This window comes from Palaemon carinicauda, chromosome 23 (assembly GCF_036898095.1).
Source record: "Palaemon carinicauda isolate YSFRI2023 chromosome 23, ASM3689809v2, whole genome shotgun sequence".
Lineage (NCBI taxonomy): Eukaryota > Metazoa > Arthropoda > Malacostraca > Decapoda > Palaemonidae > Palaemon > Palaemon carinicauda.
In genome coordinates this window covers 17,550,017-17,567,871 of record NC_090747.1, presented here as the reverse complement: position 1 = coordinate 17,567,871, position 17,855 = coordinate 17,550,017, and the positions used below count along the sequence as shown (strand labels likewise).

At 34.5% G+C, this 17,855-nt stretch overlaps 2 protein-coding genes across 2 annotated transcripts; both read left to right on the top strand.

Annotated features, from left to right (window-relative positions):
* Positions 1-9,389: 9,389 nt before the first annotated feature.
* Positions 9,390-11,703, top strand: LOC137617453 (uncharacterized). Its single transcript, XM_068347477.1, has 2 exons — positions 9,390-11,241; positions 11,384-11,703. Exons 1-2 carry the CDS (start codon positions 9,390-9,392, stop codon positions 11,701-11,703), a joined length of 2,172 nt encoding a protein of 723 aa, XP_068203578.1.
* A 323-nt stretch (positions 11,704-12,026) lies between these two features.
* LOC137617452 (uncharacterized) lies at positions 12,027-17,436 on the top strand. Its single transcript, XM_068347476.1, has 2 exons — positions 12,027-13,609; positions 17,244-17,436. The coding sequence occupies exons 1-2, from the start codon at positions 12,027-12,029 to the stop codon at positions 17,434-17,436; spliced, it is 1,776 nt and encodes a 591-aa protein (XP_068203577.1).
* The last annotated feature ends 419 nt before the right edge of the window (positions 17,437-17,855 follow it).

Here is a 17,855-nt window from a genome sequence, read left to right as displayed (position 1 = left end):
GACTGGGTAGGAGGAATTATGTAGTTGTCATGGGTGACTTAAATGCTAGAGTGGGCGATGGAGAGGAAGAAGGTGTCATGGGGAAGTATGGTGTACCAGGTGAAAATGAGAGAGACGAGACACTAATGGATATGTGTGCTGAGCAATAGATGGTGATAAGTTCTAGCTTTTTCAAAAAGAAAGATGGAAACAAGTATACATTGGTAAGAGTGGCAAATAGAAGAGTGGTAGAAAGGGTGTTAATGGATTATGTGTTGATAACTAAAAGCATGATTGGAAGATTGAAACACGGGCATGTGTTTAGTGGTATGGCTAACGGTAGGTCTGATAATTTTTTTTGGGAGGGATATAGGAAAATTAGTTGTAGCAAAGAGTGGGAATTTGGAGGGGTGATGTAAAAGGGAGCTAGTGAGAGTTGAATAGTTGATAAAACTGGAGGTAAAAAGTGAATATCAAGAAAGGTTGAGAATGGCATATGATAGAGTGAAAGTAAGAGAAACTGGTAATTTAGAGGAGGAGTGGGAGTCAGTAAAAGAAAATTTTGTTGGGATTGCAAGTGATGTGTGTGGCAAGAAGTTTGTTGGAGGCAGCATGAGAAAGGTCCTTGTATGGTGGAATGAAGGAGTGAAGGTAAAAGTGGAAAAGAAAAATAGGCCATTTGAAGAATGACTGCATAGCAATAGTGTAGAGAAGTTTGAAGGATATAGAGAGGCAAGTGTGGATGTAAAGTGCAAGGTAACTAAGGCAAAGAGGGCTGCTGACCTGAGATGGGGTCAGGGATTGGGTCGTTCATATGAAGAGAATAAGAATAAGTTTTGGAAAAAAGTGAAGAGAGTAAGGAAGGCTGGTTCGAGAATTGAAGAGACAGTGAAAGATGGAAATGGAAGGTTGTTAAATAGAGAGGAGGCCAGGAAAAGGTGGGCGGAATATTTTGAAAGTTTACTGAATGTTGAGGATAATAGGGAGGCAGATGCAATTGCTATTGCAGGTGTTGAGGTGCCAGTAATGGGAGAGAGAGAGTACAAGAGAGGAAGTGAGGAGAGCTCTACATGAAACGAAAGTAGGAAAAGCACCTGGTATGGATGGTGTGAGAGCTGAGATGTTTAAGGAAGGGGGTGTGACTGTACTTAAATACTAGTTCAGATTGTTTAATGTGTTTTGTGTTGTCATTGGTACCAGTGGATTGGGTTTGCGTATGTATTTTACCACTATATAAGGGTAAGTGTTGTATGAGTATTGTAATTCAAGGGGTATTAGTTTGTTGAGTGGGGTTGGAAAAGTGTATGGTATAGTACTGATTAACAGGAATAAGGATAAAGCAGAGAATACAATCTGAGAAGTACTTGGTGGTTTTAGAAGAGGTAGGGGATATATGAATCAGATTTTTACAGTTAGGCAGATATGCTAGAAATATTTAGCAAAAGGTAATGAGGTGTATGTTGTTTTTATGGTTCTGGAGAAAGCGTATGAGAGAGTTGATAGGGAAGCGATGTGCAATGTGATAAGGTTATATGCAATTGGTGGAAGGTTGTTGCAAGCATAGAAAAGTTTGTACAAAGCAGTAAAATATGTTAAGATAGGAAATGAAGTGAGCGATTGGTTTCCAGTGAGAGTGAGGTTGAGACAGCGATATGAGATGTTCCCATGGTTGTTTAACTTGTATGTTGATGGAGTAGTGAGGGAGGTGAAAGCTCGAGTGCTTGGACGAGGATTGGAACTAGTAAAAGAAAATTATTATGAATGGGAGGTAAGTCAGTTGTTGTTTGTTGATGATACTGTACTTGTTGCAGACTCGGAAGAGAAGCTTGGCCGATTATTGACAGAATTTGGAAGGGTATGTGAGAGAAGGAAGTTGAGAGTTAATGAAGGTTAGAGTAAGGTTATGATATGTACGAGAAGGGAAGGTGGTGCGAGGTTGAATGCCATGTTGAATGGAGATTTACTTGAGGAGGTGGATCAGTCTACGTACTTGGGGTCTGTCGTTGCATCAAATGGTGGAGTGGAAGCATATGTACGTCAGAGAGTGAATGAAGGATGCAAAGTGTTGGGGGCATTGAAGAGCCTGGTAAAGAATAGAAGGTTGGGCATGAATGTAAAGAGAGTACTGTATTAAAAAGTGATTCTACCAACTGTGATGTATTGATCAGAGTTTTGGGGAATAAAAGTGACGGAGTGACAAAAATTTAATTTGTTTCAGATGAAGTTTCTGAGGAGTACGGCTGGTGTACCTCGAGTAGGTAGAGTTAGGAACGAAGTAGTGAGGGTGAGAACGGGTGTAAGAAATGTGTTAGCAGCTAGATGAATATGAATGTGGTGAGGTGGCTTGGACATGTTGAAAGAATGGAAAATGGCTGACTGCTAAAGAAGGTGATGAATGCAAGAGTTGTTGGGAGAATTGAAAGAGAAATGACAAGGTTTGGGTGGATGGATGGAGTGAAGAAAGCTCTGGTTGATAGGAGGATAGATGTGAGAGAGGCAAGAGAGCTTGCTAGAAATAGGAATAAATGTCAAGCGATTGTGACGTAGTTCCGGTATGCCATGCTGCTTCCTCTGATCGCCTTGGGTGACCGCGAAGGTAGCAGCAGTAGGGGATTCAGCGTTATGAAGCTTCATTTGTGGTGGATAACGGGGGAGGGTCGGCTGTGGCACCCTAGCAGTACCAGCCGAATCGGTTGAGTCCCTCATCAAGCTTGGCTGAGCGTAGAGAGGAAAGGTCCCCTTCTTTTTTCATTTGTGTGATGTTGGCTACCCCAAAAAATCTGGGGAAGTGCCTTGGTATATGTATGTATTTCATATGTTTTAGTGACATTTTCTGAAATACACCCTCAGATTTCACTTACCTGACCTAATTGTGGAAATGTTAGAGGATGGATGACAAGTTATGTCACTTGTACAATAGTCTATTTGGCAATGCAGTGAAAAGTAGAATATGTACCCATTCTCATTGGCAACATATATCTGTTGTCGGATAAAATCACTCCACTAACTGAACTATTACAAGATGCATGTTGTCGGAAAAAGGGGCTTTAGAATTGCTAATGAGACTGTATATTAATGAAAATGTCATTAGAACTTACAATATCATATGTGTACACCTTATTATGACATAATATATATCTGGTAAAAGTTAGGTCTCAAATAGGCTGTAAACACATTCAGATTAACATAAACTTATTGAATAAAGACATATGACCAGACTCCTCTCCCCCGAAGCTAGCACCAGTGCTGGTCATTCAATTGCTGTTGAAGACTTACCAGGTAGACCTATAGGCTTACCTAAATCCTACTTCACAATCCCAAATGATTGTGAGGTTACATATACTTTAAGGCTCTATCGAGCTTGACGGGGTTTCGAATTCCAACCAGAAGATAAATTAATTGATGGAATAAGTTTTTATTTGTCCCATATATCTGACAGTCTGGTTACCTTGTGCTCTTTGGAAAGCACACTATCAGTTTCTATTATTATTACTTGCTGAAATACAACCCTAATTGGAAAAGCAGGATGCTATGCTATAAGCCCAGGGGCCCCAACAGGGAAGATAGACTAGTGAGGAAAGGAAGCATGGAAAAATAAAATATCTTAAGAACAGTAACAACATTGAAATAAATATTTCCAGTATAAATTACCAAAACTTTAACCAAACAAGAACAAAAATTAGATAGAATATTGTGCTCGAGTGTACCTTTGAGAAAAAGAACCTTAACCCAAGACTGTGGAAGACCATGGTACGGAGGTTATGACACTACACAAGGCTAGAGAACAATGGTTAGATTTTGGAGTTACAGGGTGAAGCATTGATTATCCTATGGAATAAGGGAATTTTGAAGGGTTCCTTGTCTGCATATATTCTCTTGAAGTGGTCAGATGTGAATGTCTGCCAGCAACCTCGATGATGTTGAAATTTAGCTGCTTTTAAAACACTATCACCAACTCTAAGTTACACCATATGATCACCTTTAATTTGGTAAGCTTTTCTCACTCTTTCTTGTGGTTCTATTGTACGAATCTGCTACAAGAAATTGCCACATTTTGCACAGATGATACAATTGTTCCAGATAGGATCAGTTTTATAGTACTTTATACTGTATAAATATGGCATAATATCCTCTATGATACGTTATCTCCTTGAAGCTGTGCTGCTTTTTTTATACTGTTGACAATACTTACTGTGCCTTTGGTAAGGTGTTTGACCTCGTGACAAAACTAACATCTATCACAGACAATGGTTTAAATCAATCTTGGCTTTCCTTGCAGCAGCTGGTTCTTCTCTCCCTCCTCCTTCTTGGCCTTCCATATCTTGTATTGCCATTTTGGCATTATAACATGTTTACCGGATTTAGTTTGCATGTTAAATGAGAGTTCTTTTAGGGTGTCTATTTAGAATAGATGCAGTAATCTTGGTGTTCCAGGAGAATATATTCAAGAATATACCTAACTGTCTGGCATATATAATTAGTGACTTTCTGAAAATAAGAATTGCCAAAGGCAGTGTATGTAGGATAATGAACTTCATGCACAAACAAACCTGAATATTGGCTAAAGGATATAAATGAAATAACACACAGAAATAATAAAGCATAGTTCACCCCCCTACCCCCCAAAAAAATAACAAACAATTTATGTCGAAATACGTTGCTTAGGAAAATACTATAATGACTATTTTATGCGGATACCTAAGCAGTACCGGAAAATTCTACCTACCATGACGTCACGAAGAGGCTCTGAATAGCGTGGAGAGAAACTTGATACGGTAACTCAAATGAATCGTGATAAACTCAACAAGAAAACAGAGAAGGGTAGCTGAGCTATATCATGCAGGAACTAAATATAAATGCGATATAAATAAATATAAGGAGGGAGGATAATTATTCAAATAGAATAAGAAATTTCAAAACTTTCTTGTAGAAAAATCATGATGGAAAAAAATATCACAAATGTGGTTTGTAAGCAAGTTTTAAATACTTTTTTCAATTATCTTTTATATTCCCATATCGACAATAAGGTCAGGTTTTACATGAAAAGGCTAGTTGCATTACATTATAAAGATATATGTTATGTCCAGTTTGTGTAAATTATATAGAAAAATATCGGGCGTATACTTCATGTATTTACAATTTTGTCTCAAATTCACTCTTATTCGTATATATAAATTACAAATTGAAATTATCTTAATATACCCTACATTATGCTGAACACTTAGACATGAAATATTTTAGTGTTGATATTCACCTAGTCCTAAATAGGCATATATTAGAGATTGAGATTTTTGATCAGAAAAACTAGTCGTCAATTACTATTTAGATATCTTAATAAATTCTATGCACTACCTACAAAAAACTACAAAAAAGTCAAGATTTTATGAAGATGAAACCCTTTTAGAGGAACCCAGACACACTCATATATATATATATATATATATATATATATATATATATATATATATATATATATATATACATATATATACATATATATATATATATATATATATATATATATATATATATATATATATATATATATATATATATATATATATATTATATATATAAATATATATATATATATATATATATATATATATATATATATATATATATATATATATATATATATATATATATATATATATGTATATATATATATATATATGTTTTATTTATATATATATATATATATATATATATATATATATATATATATACACATATATAAATATATATATATATATATATATATATATATATATATATATATATATATATATATATATATATATATATATATATATATATATATATTTGTGTGTGTGTGTGTGTGTGTGTGTGTGTGTGAGTGTGTGTGTGTGTGTATGTGTGTGTGTGTCAATAAACAAAACGTGGTTAAAGTTGATTTATATCATTTGCTTATTCTAATATTACTATTTTTCAGATGTTTATCCTATATAGTGGAATAAATGGTTCTATTCCTGAAACTCTATTATTCATAATAATTTCCCTGAGAAAAGAGTAACTGTTGTTGAATTGCCCAAACACTCCATTTTCTCCTTCATATTTTGGACCATGATTATGAGCACCCCTCCAAATCCCTTATGGATAAATTGGAAAGTGATATGAATTTGCAAATTATCTTCTGACTTACTGCACATGAATGTTAACTTGAGAAAGATAACAAAATGACATGGGAGAGACAAATAGGCCAGGTTACCCATAAACATACAGATTTACTAGACCAACTCTATTCAACAAGATAATAAAGGGAATGTGTGTTTGATGAAAATATCATGTCCTGGTAGATGCAGAGGTATAAAAGCATTATCATGTTTGAATTTACCGTTATCCCAGAAAAAAAGGATAATATTTAAATATTAAAAATAAATTCTTTAAATATTTCACTAGATTTTCCATAAAACAAAGACTTTGCAATGAAAAATCTTAGTATATATATATATATATATATATATATATATATATATATATATATATATATATATATATATATATATATATATATATATATATATATATATATATATATATATATATATATATATATATATATATATATATATATATATATATATATATATACATATATATATATATATATACACATATATATATATATATTTATATATATATACATATATGTATATATATATATATATATATATATATATATATATATATATATATATATATATACATATATATATATATATATATATATATATATCTATATATATAAATATATATATATATATATATATATATATATAAATATATATATATATATATATATATATATATATATATATATATATATATATATGTGTGTAAATATATATATATATATATATATATATATATATATATATATGTATATATACATTTATATATATATGCATATACTGTATACATATATATATATATATATATATATATATATATATATATATATATATATATATATGCATATATATATATATATATATATATATATATATATATATATATATATATATGTATATATATATAAATATCTCTCTCTCTCTCTCTCTCTCTCTCTCTCTCTCTCTCTCTCTCTCTCTCTCTCTCTCTCTCTATATATATATATATATATATATATATATATATATATATATATATATATACATATATATTTACATATATATATATATATATATACATATATATATACTGTATATATATGGATGTGTGTTTGTGTGTAGGTGTGTATGGTATTTGCAGTTAAGTTCTATATAATAATTTCTCTCTCTTCTTGCTATCATCCAATAGAATTTCAAATTGCAGAAAAATTTCTTATTTGGTTCAATTATGCTTGACCTTTTTATCATGTTAGTGACAAATACTTAATTGCTGAATTAACTGCTGGTAAATGTATACATGATTTAATAGGTTTTTTAAATAAAATTATTATTCCTCCAAGTCTTCAGAAAATTTAGAATATGTATCTTTAAAATATATATATATATATATATATATATATATATATATATATATATATATATATATATATATATACATATATATATATATATATATATATATATATATATATATATATATATATATTGTATCATTAACATGATAAACTTTATTATACTATAAGGATATATTTATTTAAATGTTGATGTGGGTTGGAGCGAATTGTAACTTATTGTGCATCTGGAATATCTTTTGTCTTACCCATATCTAAATGTCGCACGGTTACCGAAAAATTTGCTAACCACTTTGGTACTGCCTATCGTGTCGACTGGTGATGGCAAGTGTTATTTTTGTGGATGTAGACACAAGAATGAAGTCGGTGACATGTAAGGCCGGCAGGTGATGGGATATTTGTGTTTGGCAATCTCCTACTGGGGTTCAAGGCCTGTGATAGTGAGGCCATTGAAGTGAGTGCAATACAGTGTATTATGGATGTTATATGATATTTCATTTGGAATTGCCCTTATTGGTAATTGGATTCTATGTATATATACAGTAATGTTTAATGGTATGAGTACATTTAATTTGATGCCGAGTGTTTTAGTGGCTACAGTACCGTAGTTTAAAGTGGTATTTATTTACATTGCTATAAAAACAGTTATTGTTAAAAATATACATACCAATATGGATTGTTCATGTAAATTACTAGAAGGGTTGTATTAAGGACATATATTTTTTTTTTTGATGATTAAATCGGGAAAATTAGGGAAAATTCAAAATTTGTATAGCTGGTTGGATTGTATTATTATTTATTACATGGAATATGTATTTCAGGTTGAAACTTATCGTTGGCAATAAAAACTGTTACAACGTATGGTCCATCCTTGAACATCCCAGTACATTTCAACTTCAATCGCCATGGGTGTGCAAGAGGAACTCATCGCCCTGAAGAGGAAGAGGGCAATCAGCAAAGGGAAGTTCACCAGGAAGGTAACTATGTGCAATGAAGGAATCAATCGAGGTGATGATTTATTGGTGTTAACGAAGAACTATGAGGAAATGGTTGAAGCCTTTAAATGCTTAGTGTATCAAAATTATGAATTGATACATTTTATATGTGAAAACGAGGATAAGCTAGCCGATAGTAATTTAGAAGAAGAAGCCCAACAATATATTCTAGATAGTGAAAGATTAAAATGTGAAGTAAGTGCAAAAATATTCAAAGGTGTCCAGGGTGTAAAGGCAACAGATAAATCGAAGGTTAAAGTAAAGAAATTTGAACCACCAATGTTCGAAGGTAATTTAAGAAACTATCCAACTTTTAAGGAAGATTATGAGAATTTAGTTAAGAGTATATATGGCACTGATCTATATGCTCTCAAAATGTGTCTAGGTGGAGAAGCACTTCAAGCAGTGAAGGGCTCAGAGGGTAATTATGATGAAATGATTAAACGTTTGGATGATAAATTTGGGAATCCCAGAAAGATTGTAGACTTAGTGGTTGGTGAGCTTAGATCTCTAAAGAAAATTTACGATAATGATACCAAAGGGTTTATTAAAATGGTCGATCAGGTTGAGCAATGTTGGCTTGATTTAAAAAAGGTAAATCTCTCTGATGAACTTAATAGTGCAAACGTTGTCAGCCATATAGAAAAGGTTTTACCTTCACTTCAAAAGAGAGAATGGGTAATTAAAGCAGATGAGATATCAGTAACTAGCAATCTGTTTCCAGAGTTGTTAAAGTTCTTACAGAAGGAGAGAAAAATTTTGGAATATATGAATTCCAATGTTAGGAGTAGCGGTAGTGATAATAAGGCAACAGTCCATCATGTTGACAGCACAGTTGAGAATGAATCGGAATTGATAAAATTGATGAAACAAATTGGGGAAGTATAAAAAATAAGGAATTTGAATCTTGTATTGTTAACTTGACAGAAATGGTTAAAGGTATTAAACCTAAGGCAGAGAGTAAGGGGATAGGATGCCTGTTACACAATTCAATTGGTCATGATATAACAGAATGTTATAAATTTAATGGTTGTGGTAGCAAAGAAAGATTTGAGATTATAAAGGGTAATGGAATATGTTTTAGGTGTCTAAGGGGATATCATACTGCTCGTAGCTGCAATGTTGGTACATTGTGTGATGTCATCATTGAAGGTAAAGGGCCATGCAATCGTAATCATCATCCACTGTTACATTCCGATAGAGTAGAAAATAGTATTCACAAAGCGATATCAGAAAAGGGATTTGCAGTGTTATTGAATATCAGTATGGTGAATAGTAAGAACATGCCTGTTAGTGTATTGTGGGATCCAGGAGCGGATATTTCATTTATAACAAATAGGATGGCTAAGAAATTGGGTTTAAGTGGAAAGCATATAAATTTATCCATGATCAAGGTGGGCAATGCGGTTGAATATCACTCAAGCAACGAATATTGTGTACCACTAATTGATAAATCTGGTAAGGTTTGGAATGTGAATGCTGTTGGAATTAATGAAATAACAGCCAAAATCAAGAAAGTAGACTCATCCAGGGTATCTGAACTTTTTGAGGGAATATCAAACTTAGAGCTGAATCGCCCACATGGGGAAATTGATATGCTTATTGGTGCTCATTATTGTGAAATATTGCCAAGGTTTGTTGAAACAAATAAGGGTCTCCAGTTGCTAGAAAATCAGTTTGGGTTCAGCATACGTGGTAGACACGATGAAATTACTAATCAAGTTAATACTAGTAATCATGTGTTTGTGAGAATTCATAAACTTTCAAGTTCAGTAAATTTGAATGAAATCAATATTGAGCCAAAAGAAAATCTAGAGGATCAGTTAGATAAATATTTTGCCATAGAAGAAATGGGAACAAGGTGTAATCCACAATGTATCAAATGTATGTGCAGAGGTTGTCCTGGACTCAATTATGTAAGTTTGAAAGAAGAAAAGGAAATGAAATTGATTGAGGAAGGATTAACGTGTGATGAGAAACAGAAATGCTGGTTTGTAAGGTATCCTTGGATAAGAGATCCAAATCAATTGAAAAATAACATAAAGGTAGCAAATGCCAGGTTAAGAACAACAGAGAATAGATTAAGGAAACTTGGGAATGAGTATGCAATGAAATATCAGAAAGAGATTGAAGATATGGTTAGAAGGGGAGTAGCTAGGAAATTAACTAATAAGGAGATTCAAGAGTACAACGGCCCAATTCACTATATTCATCACCATGAGGTGTTGAAGCCAGAATCTAGTTCAACCCCAGTGCGCATTGTCTTCAATTCTTCAGCATCTTATATGGGACATATATTAAACGATTTTTGGGCTAAGGGGCCTGATATTTTGAACAGTTTGCTGGGAGTATTGTGTAGATTTAGGCAGGATAATATAGCCATAGTGGGTGACATAGCAAAGATGTACCATACTGTAAAACTCAGCACACTAGATGAACATACACATAGATTTGTATGGAGGGACTTGGATGATAGTAGGCCACCTGATCAGTATGTTCTTACCACAGTAACATTTGGAGATAGGCCCAGTGGTACTATAGCTATGGTAGCTTTGAGACATACAGTAGAACAATCTGGTAAGGAATCCCTGGATGTGCAAGATATGATTCTTAATAATACATATGTAGATGATATACTGTATTCTACTGATACCATTGAGAATGCAATCAAATTGATACAGGGTACTGAAAGGGTATTGTCGCAGGGAAGTTTCAGAATAAAGCACTGGATAGTCAGCGGGCATTATGAAAACTGCAATATAAGAATAATAGAATCTGATAGTGAGAAAATCTTAGGTTTAAAATAGAATCCTGTAGATGACTATTTTTCCTTTTGCTGTAAGACTCAACTTTACACCAAGAATAAGAAAGGTTAGGAGTGGTTCAAATTTAGATATAAGTGAATTTGATTATAAATTTCCAGAAATATTAACACGCAGAATGATATTGAGTCAAATTGCATCGTTGTATGATCCATTAGGGTTGGTTATACCAGTATTACTCAAAGCTAAGATCTTGATGAGATCCATGATTTCCAAAGGAAACTCGAATGGTGGTGGAATCAAGTGGGATGATCCACTTGATGATTCCATGATGAACGAATGGAAAGCGTTTTTCAAAGAATTGTATGGACTGGAGTCATTAACTTTTAGAAGACCCTTAAAGCCATCTAATGCTTTTGGTAAGCCGAACCTAGTAATATTTTCTGATGGTAGCACGCATATGGGGCTTGTGCATATGTGAGGTGGCAAATCAGTGATAGTAAGTTTGAATCAAGTCTGATAATGGCGAAAAATAAGATTGCACCAGTGGAACAAATGTCTATTCCTCGTCTGGAATTATGTGGTGCTCTCATAGCTGCTAGGATGAGAGAACTCATAGTAAAGGAGTTTTCATGGGAGTTTGAGTCGGTTTATCACATAGTTGACTCGACAATTGTAAGATCACAAATTCAAAAGGAGTCCCATGGATTCAACACATTTGTTGCTGTACGCATTGCAGAGATACAAATAAAAACTGATTCAAGGGAATGATGGTGGGTTGATTCGATTCAAAATGTTGCTGATATGACCTCTAAACCGTGTAGTCCAGAAAAAATTAGTGAAAATTCTGCCTGGCAGAATGGACCAAAATTCTTAACATTACCAATTTCAAAATGGCCTATCAAACAAGATTGTGAAATTGAACTAACTGATAGAGTAGGTGTTGTCATGGCTGTTGCTAAAGTAAGTCAGAACCATGTTATACACATGGTTGATGTTAATAGATTTAGTGATTATTACAAACTACTAAGAGTTACATGCAGGGTAATGAATGTTTTCAAATGCAGATCCTTTAAGGGTATGCTGAGGGAACCAACAGTTCAAGGAATTATTAAAGCAGAACTAATGTGGGTTAGAGAGATGCAAAGGGACATCACTGATTGGAAAGTTAGGTTCAGAAGATTAGGACCTTCAATTAAGAATGGAGTCATAGTAGTAGGACAAAGAATTTCTAAGTGGCTAAAGGAAAATTGGAATAGAGAAGACTATATGTTGCTACCAGCAAATCATCCAGTTACCAGATTGTATATATCATATGTACATGGGGTTGACCATGCCGGCATAGAGACTACTCTGGCAAAGTTACAAAGAAAATTCTGGATTCCAGGGGCCAGAAAAATAATAAAGGCAATAAAAAATCAATGTGTGACATGTAGAAAGTTAACAAAGAAGTTAGAAGACCAATGCATGGGTCAAATGAGGATAGAAAGAATGAAACCTGCTCCACCTTTCTATTACACAGCTATAGATTTGTTTGGACCCTTAACAATAAGAGACACGGTTAAAAGGAGAACTCATGGTAAAGCCTTTGGTGTTATATTTAACTGTTTAGTTACTAGAGCTGTTCACTTAGATTTGGCTGAAGGATACAGTACTGATGATTTTCTGACCACATTTCAAAGGTTTATTGCTATTAGAGGAGCTCCTAAAGTTATATATTCAGATAAGGGAACTCGGTTGATATCAGCAAGCAAGAAAATAGAAAACATTGGAGAAAAGGAAGGGGTAACTTGGATCTTTAATATGCCTAGTGACGCACCTTGGTATAATGGGGCAAGTGAAGCCCTGATCAAATCTGTCAAAAGGTGTCTTTGTATTAGTGTGGGAGATTCTGTATTGAATTTTGGAGAGTTACAAACTGCTTTGTTTGCTATTGCTAATCTGATGAATGAAAGACCAATTGGAACAAAACCTGGATTTAGTTTAGAGTTGGGGGGATACCTCTGTCCCAATGATCTGTTGCTTGGTCAGTCCACTTGCTTTTGTCCAAGTGGGATGTACGATATTAGCGGGCATCAAAAAAGGAGATTAAAGTTTATACAAAGTATAATAGAATCCTTCTGGAAAAAGTGGCACCGAGACTATTTTCCTACATTGTTAATCAGTCAGAAATGGCATACAACAAGGAGGAATGTAAGAGTTGGAGATGTGGTACTTGTGCAAGATAGTAATGTTGTAAGGGGGGCATGGAAACTAGCACAGGTGATTAGAGCTGATCCAGGACAAGATGGCGTTGTCCGTGATGTTGATTTAAGGTATAAGATTATAAAGCATGGGAAGGGATATGATGGTGGAGTGGATAAGGTTATGTGTAGATCAGTACACAGGTTGGTGGTGTTATTACCAATAGAAGAACAATGTATGCATACGTAGTTGACCCTTTTGGATAGGGTATCGATAATTTGTCACTAATGGTGGGGGAGTGTATCATTAACATGATAAACTTTATTATACTATAAGGATATATTTATTTAAATGTTGATGTGGGTTGGAGCGAATTGTAACTTATTGTGCATCTGGAATATCTTTTGTCTTACCCATATCTAAATGTCGCACGGTTAGCACGCGAACTACCGAAAAATTTGCTAACCACTTTGGTACTGCCTATCGTGTCGACTGGTGATGGCAAGTGTTATTTTTGTGGATGTAGACACAAGAATGAAGTCGGTGACATGTAAGGCCGGCAGGTGATGGGATATTTGTGTTTGGCAATCTCCTACTGGGGTTCAAGGCCTGTGATAGTGAGGCCATTGAAGTGAGTGCAATACAGTGTATTATGGATGTTATATGATATTTCATTTGGAATTTCCCTTATTGGTAATTGGATTCTATGTATATATACAGTAATGTTTAATGGTATGAGTACATTTAATTTGATGCCGAGTGTTTTAGTGGCTACAGTACCGTAGTTTAAAGTGGTATTTATTTACATTGCTATAAAAACAGTTATTGTTAAAAATATACATACCAATATGGATTGTTCATGTGAATTACTAGAAGGGTTTTATTAAGGACATATATTATTTTTTTTTTGATGATTAAATCGGGAAAATTAGGGAAAATTCAAAATTTGTATAGCTGGTTGGATTGTATTATTTTTTATTACATGGAATATGTATTTTAGGTTGAAACTTATCGTTGGCAATAAAAACTGTTACAACTTATGGTCCATCCTTGAACATCCCAGTACATATATATATATATATATATATATATATATATATATATATATATATATATATATATATATATATATATATATATATATATATATATATATATATACATATATATATATATATATATATATATATATATATATATATATATATATATATATATATATATATATATATATATATATGTATATATATATATATATATATATATATATATATATATATATATATATATATATATATATATATATATATATATATATATAAGAAAGCAAAGATGAAATGTGTTGCTGGCTATTTTAACCTTCAATTCAATTCAATTTAATTCCTGGTTCTGTTTGCAGAGGGAACATTAAACTTCTGGTTTTTATTATGTGTTTCAGTTCCATGTTGGATAATAACTGAATTCGAACTCCTGATATTTAGTTTTCTTGAAATTGGTCTATTCTGAAGCAAAACAGATATCATTATTATATCAGTAAAGAAATAAAAGAATTATAGAAGGAAATTGATAATATGAAAAATTTGGAGGGATCATTGAGGTAGGTATAAATATACGTTAGAATGACCATTATAAAGAGAAATTTCAAAAAGTAGACATATTCCTATACTTCAAAGTATTCAAAATGGTAAACTATGTATAACTAAATAGAGGATAGGTAACATACTTTAAGTTCTTATTCATTTTTAAAATATTTATATGGACTGTATATTTCTTTCAAATGAATGAAAAATCCACTGGATAAACAATTACATGTGTTAGCTTGAACTACTAGGCGATACCGACTTTAACCATTCTTCAAAGTTTTCTTTTACTAATACCATATTTTCTCCCCATTGTGAAAGAAATAAGGATAAGGTTGTTTAGTCTTTCCATAAATTTCTTCTTATTAAGGCCCCACCTTTTGACTTAATCGAAGAAAAAGGTTTCCTCAATCTCGCTGATCGTTTGTGCTGTAGCTGGGGGATAATTTGTAGAATAACTTTCTCTTAAACCATCAATTTCTTGGAACCCTAAACCACGGATGGGGTTCTTTCCGCACAGGTGTCATTTTCTCTTCTCCGTATCATTAAGACAGTACATCGTTCACAGAGTCAATGTAAATAAGAAAAAAAATTAGCTTTAGAACATATTCTTTTAAGCTACAACTCTCTTTTTTTTCCTTTAATGCCTCCCTACAGGTCTGTCCTTGAGGTTTCTCATACTTCATCAATTTATTAATATATCACTTTCGGAAACATACTAGTATCTTAAAAAAAAAAAAAAAAAAAAAATAATAATAATATCGTCAGGAACTTATATACCACACTGTTCAAATAAAGCGTTTCAAAAGCATTTTTCCCTCCATGAGAGCTCCCCCGTGTAGAGCATTAATAATCTTTCGCATTAGCAACGACTGTGAAAACAAATATGAGTAGAAGGTGCTGTGATGGGCTGAGAGAGGCTATGACTAAGAAGGCAGGATGAAAGCAACTGAGTAACTTTATTACAGAACATCAGTTTGTATATGCATAAAGTCCAGGCAAAAAGGACATAAAAACATACCAGGCAATTTCATGTTCAGCTGATAACCGGTTCTATTAACAGTCAACGGTGAGATAAGAGACATGTTTATGCAGGTCTCTATCAGTGCGAGGGGAGAGCAAAGATACAAAACAAAATATATACAAAAAAAAATGTCCTTACTATATACGATCGTGTGACACACGGTTGGTACAGGTTCCCTCCCTATAAATGACATACTGTACATGTTAAATAAGGTGCCCTGATCTAGAGAGGCGAACTGTAGGTGGGTCATCTGGCAGGAGATAAGCAGGTGTTAGATGATGAATGGAAACCCAGTCTTCTTTGCCACTAATGTTTAGTAGGAATACTTTCGGACTGCGTCGGATCACAACTAAAGGGCCCGAGGGAGGGGGCGTTAGCGGTGGCTTGCTAATGTCGTTGCGTAGGAAGACTTACGTTGCAGAGTGGAAGTTTTTCGGTATGTGATGCTTCGCTGGGGGTTTGTAAGTTTGACGGCATGGAGTAAATTTTCCCACGATGTGACGTATGCGCTGGAGATCGTTGGAGGAGGTTTCAAAAGAAAAAAATTTGGCAAGGACGACCAACGGGTCGTCATACACCATTTCAGTTGCCAAGACGTCGAGGGCGTCTTTAGGAGTGGTTCTTAGTCCCAGGTGGACCCAGGGAAGCTGAGTAAACCAGTTGGAATCCTTGCAGCGAACATCAAAGCTGCTTTGATGGAGCGACGAAAACGTTCAACCATTCCATTGGCAGCAGGGTTGCAGGCAGTTGTCTGATGTAGGGTGATGCCCAAGAGATTCACTAATGATGTCCACAATTGAGAAGTGAAAGTGTTACCCCTGTCAGAGGTAATATGCTCAGGGATACCAAATCTTGCAATCCATCCTGAGAGTAAGTCAGAAATACATGAGGCTGACGTTGCAGTTTCCATGGGAATGGCTTCAGGCCAACGAGTGGAGCGGTCGATGACAGTAGACAGGTAACAATATCCTTGTGATGTGGGTAGGGAGCCTACAACGTTGATGTGAATGTGGGCGAAACGACGCTGAGGTTGAGGAAAGGTGCTTACTCCTGAATCCATGTGTCAATGTACTTTGGAAGTTTGGCCAGAAGTACAGGCGCGGACCTAATCTTGAGCATCCTTAGGAATGCCGTGGGAAATGAACTTCGTCTTCAGCAGCTGTGCAGTAGAATGGCACGAGAGATGTGAAAGGCCGTGAATGATATCAAACACCTGTTGGCGCATGGGAGCAGGAATCCAAGGTCACAGTCTACCAGTACTGATGTCAAAGAGGAGGGTGGTGTGGGAGTCATCGAGGAGGATGTCTTCCAAACGGAGGGATGTGCAAAATGTCCTACATGCTTGATACTCTGGATCCTCTCATTGGGCATCAGCCAAGTCCTTGTAATCCAATGCCAGCTGAACGGCAGCCAGCGTGTTTCTTGACAGGGCATCGACAATGGGATTGATTTTCCCAGGGACGTGTTAAAGGGTGCAATTGTATTCAGCCACGCCGGAGAGATGTCGGCGTTGACGGGCGGACCAGGCGTCAGACTGTCGATTGAAGGTGTGCACCAGAGGCATGTGGTCTGTACGAATGCCGAAGGGTGTACCTTCTAAGAAATGGCGAAAGTGACGGACAGCCAAGTGCACCGCCAGCATTTCGCGATCGAAGGTAGAATAAGCTGATTCTACCTTGGACAGTTTTCTGCTGAAAAAGGCCAATGTGTGGGGCGAGCCGTTGACCACATGTTCGAGTACTGCACCAATAGCGACGTCGCTGGCATCGGTGGAGAGAAGAAGAGGGGCATGTGGGATGGGTAAAGTGAGAGCAGCAGCGGTTGATAGGGCCTTCTTTGCATTGC

What these genes read in the sequence shown, in the direction of transcription:
- LOC137617453 (XM_068347477.1), top strand. Translation starts at nt 9,390, where the DNA reads ATGGTTAAAGGTATTAAACCTAAGGCAGAGAGTAAGGGGATAGGATGC. An exon ending in AAGAATAATAGAATCTGATA is followed by an intron (nt 11,242 to 11,383) that starts GTGAGAAAATCT and finishes ATAAATTTCCAG; the next exon opens with AAATATTAACACGCAGAATG.
- LOC137617452 (XM_068347476.1), top strand. Translation starts at nt 12,027, where the DNA reads ATGACCTCTAAACCGTGTAGTCCAGAAAAAATTAGTGAAAATTCTGCC. An exon ending in ATGTGTAGATCAGTACACAG is followed by an intron (nt 13,610 to 17,243) that starts GTTGGTGGTGTT and finishes GCATGGGAGCAG; the next exon opens with GAATCCAAGGTCACAGTCTA.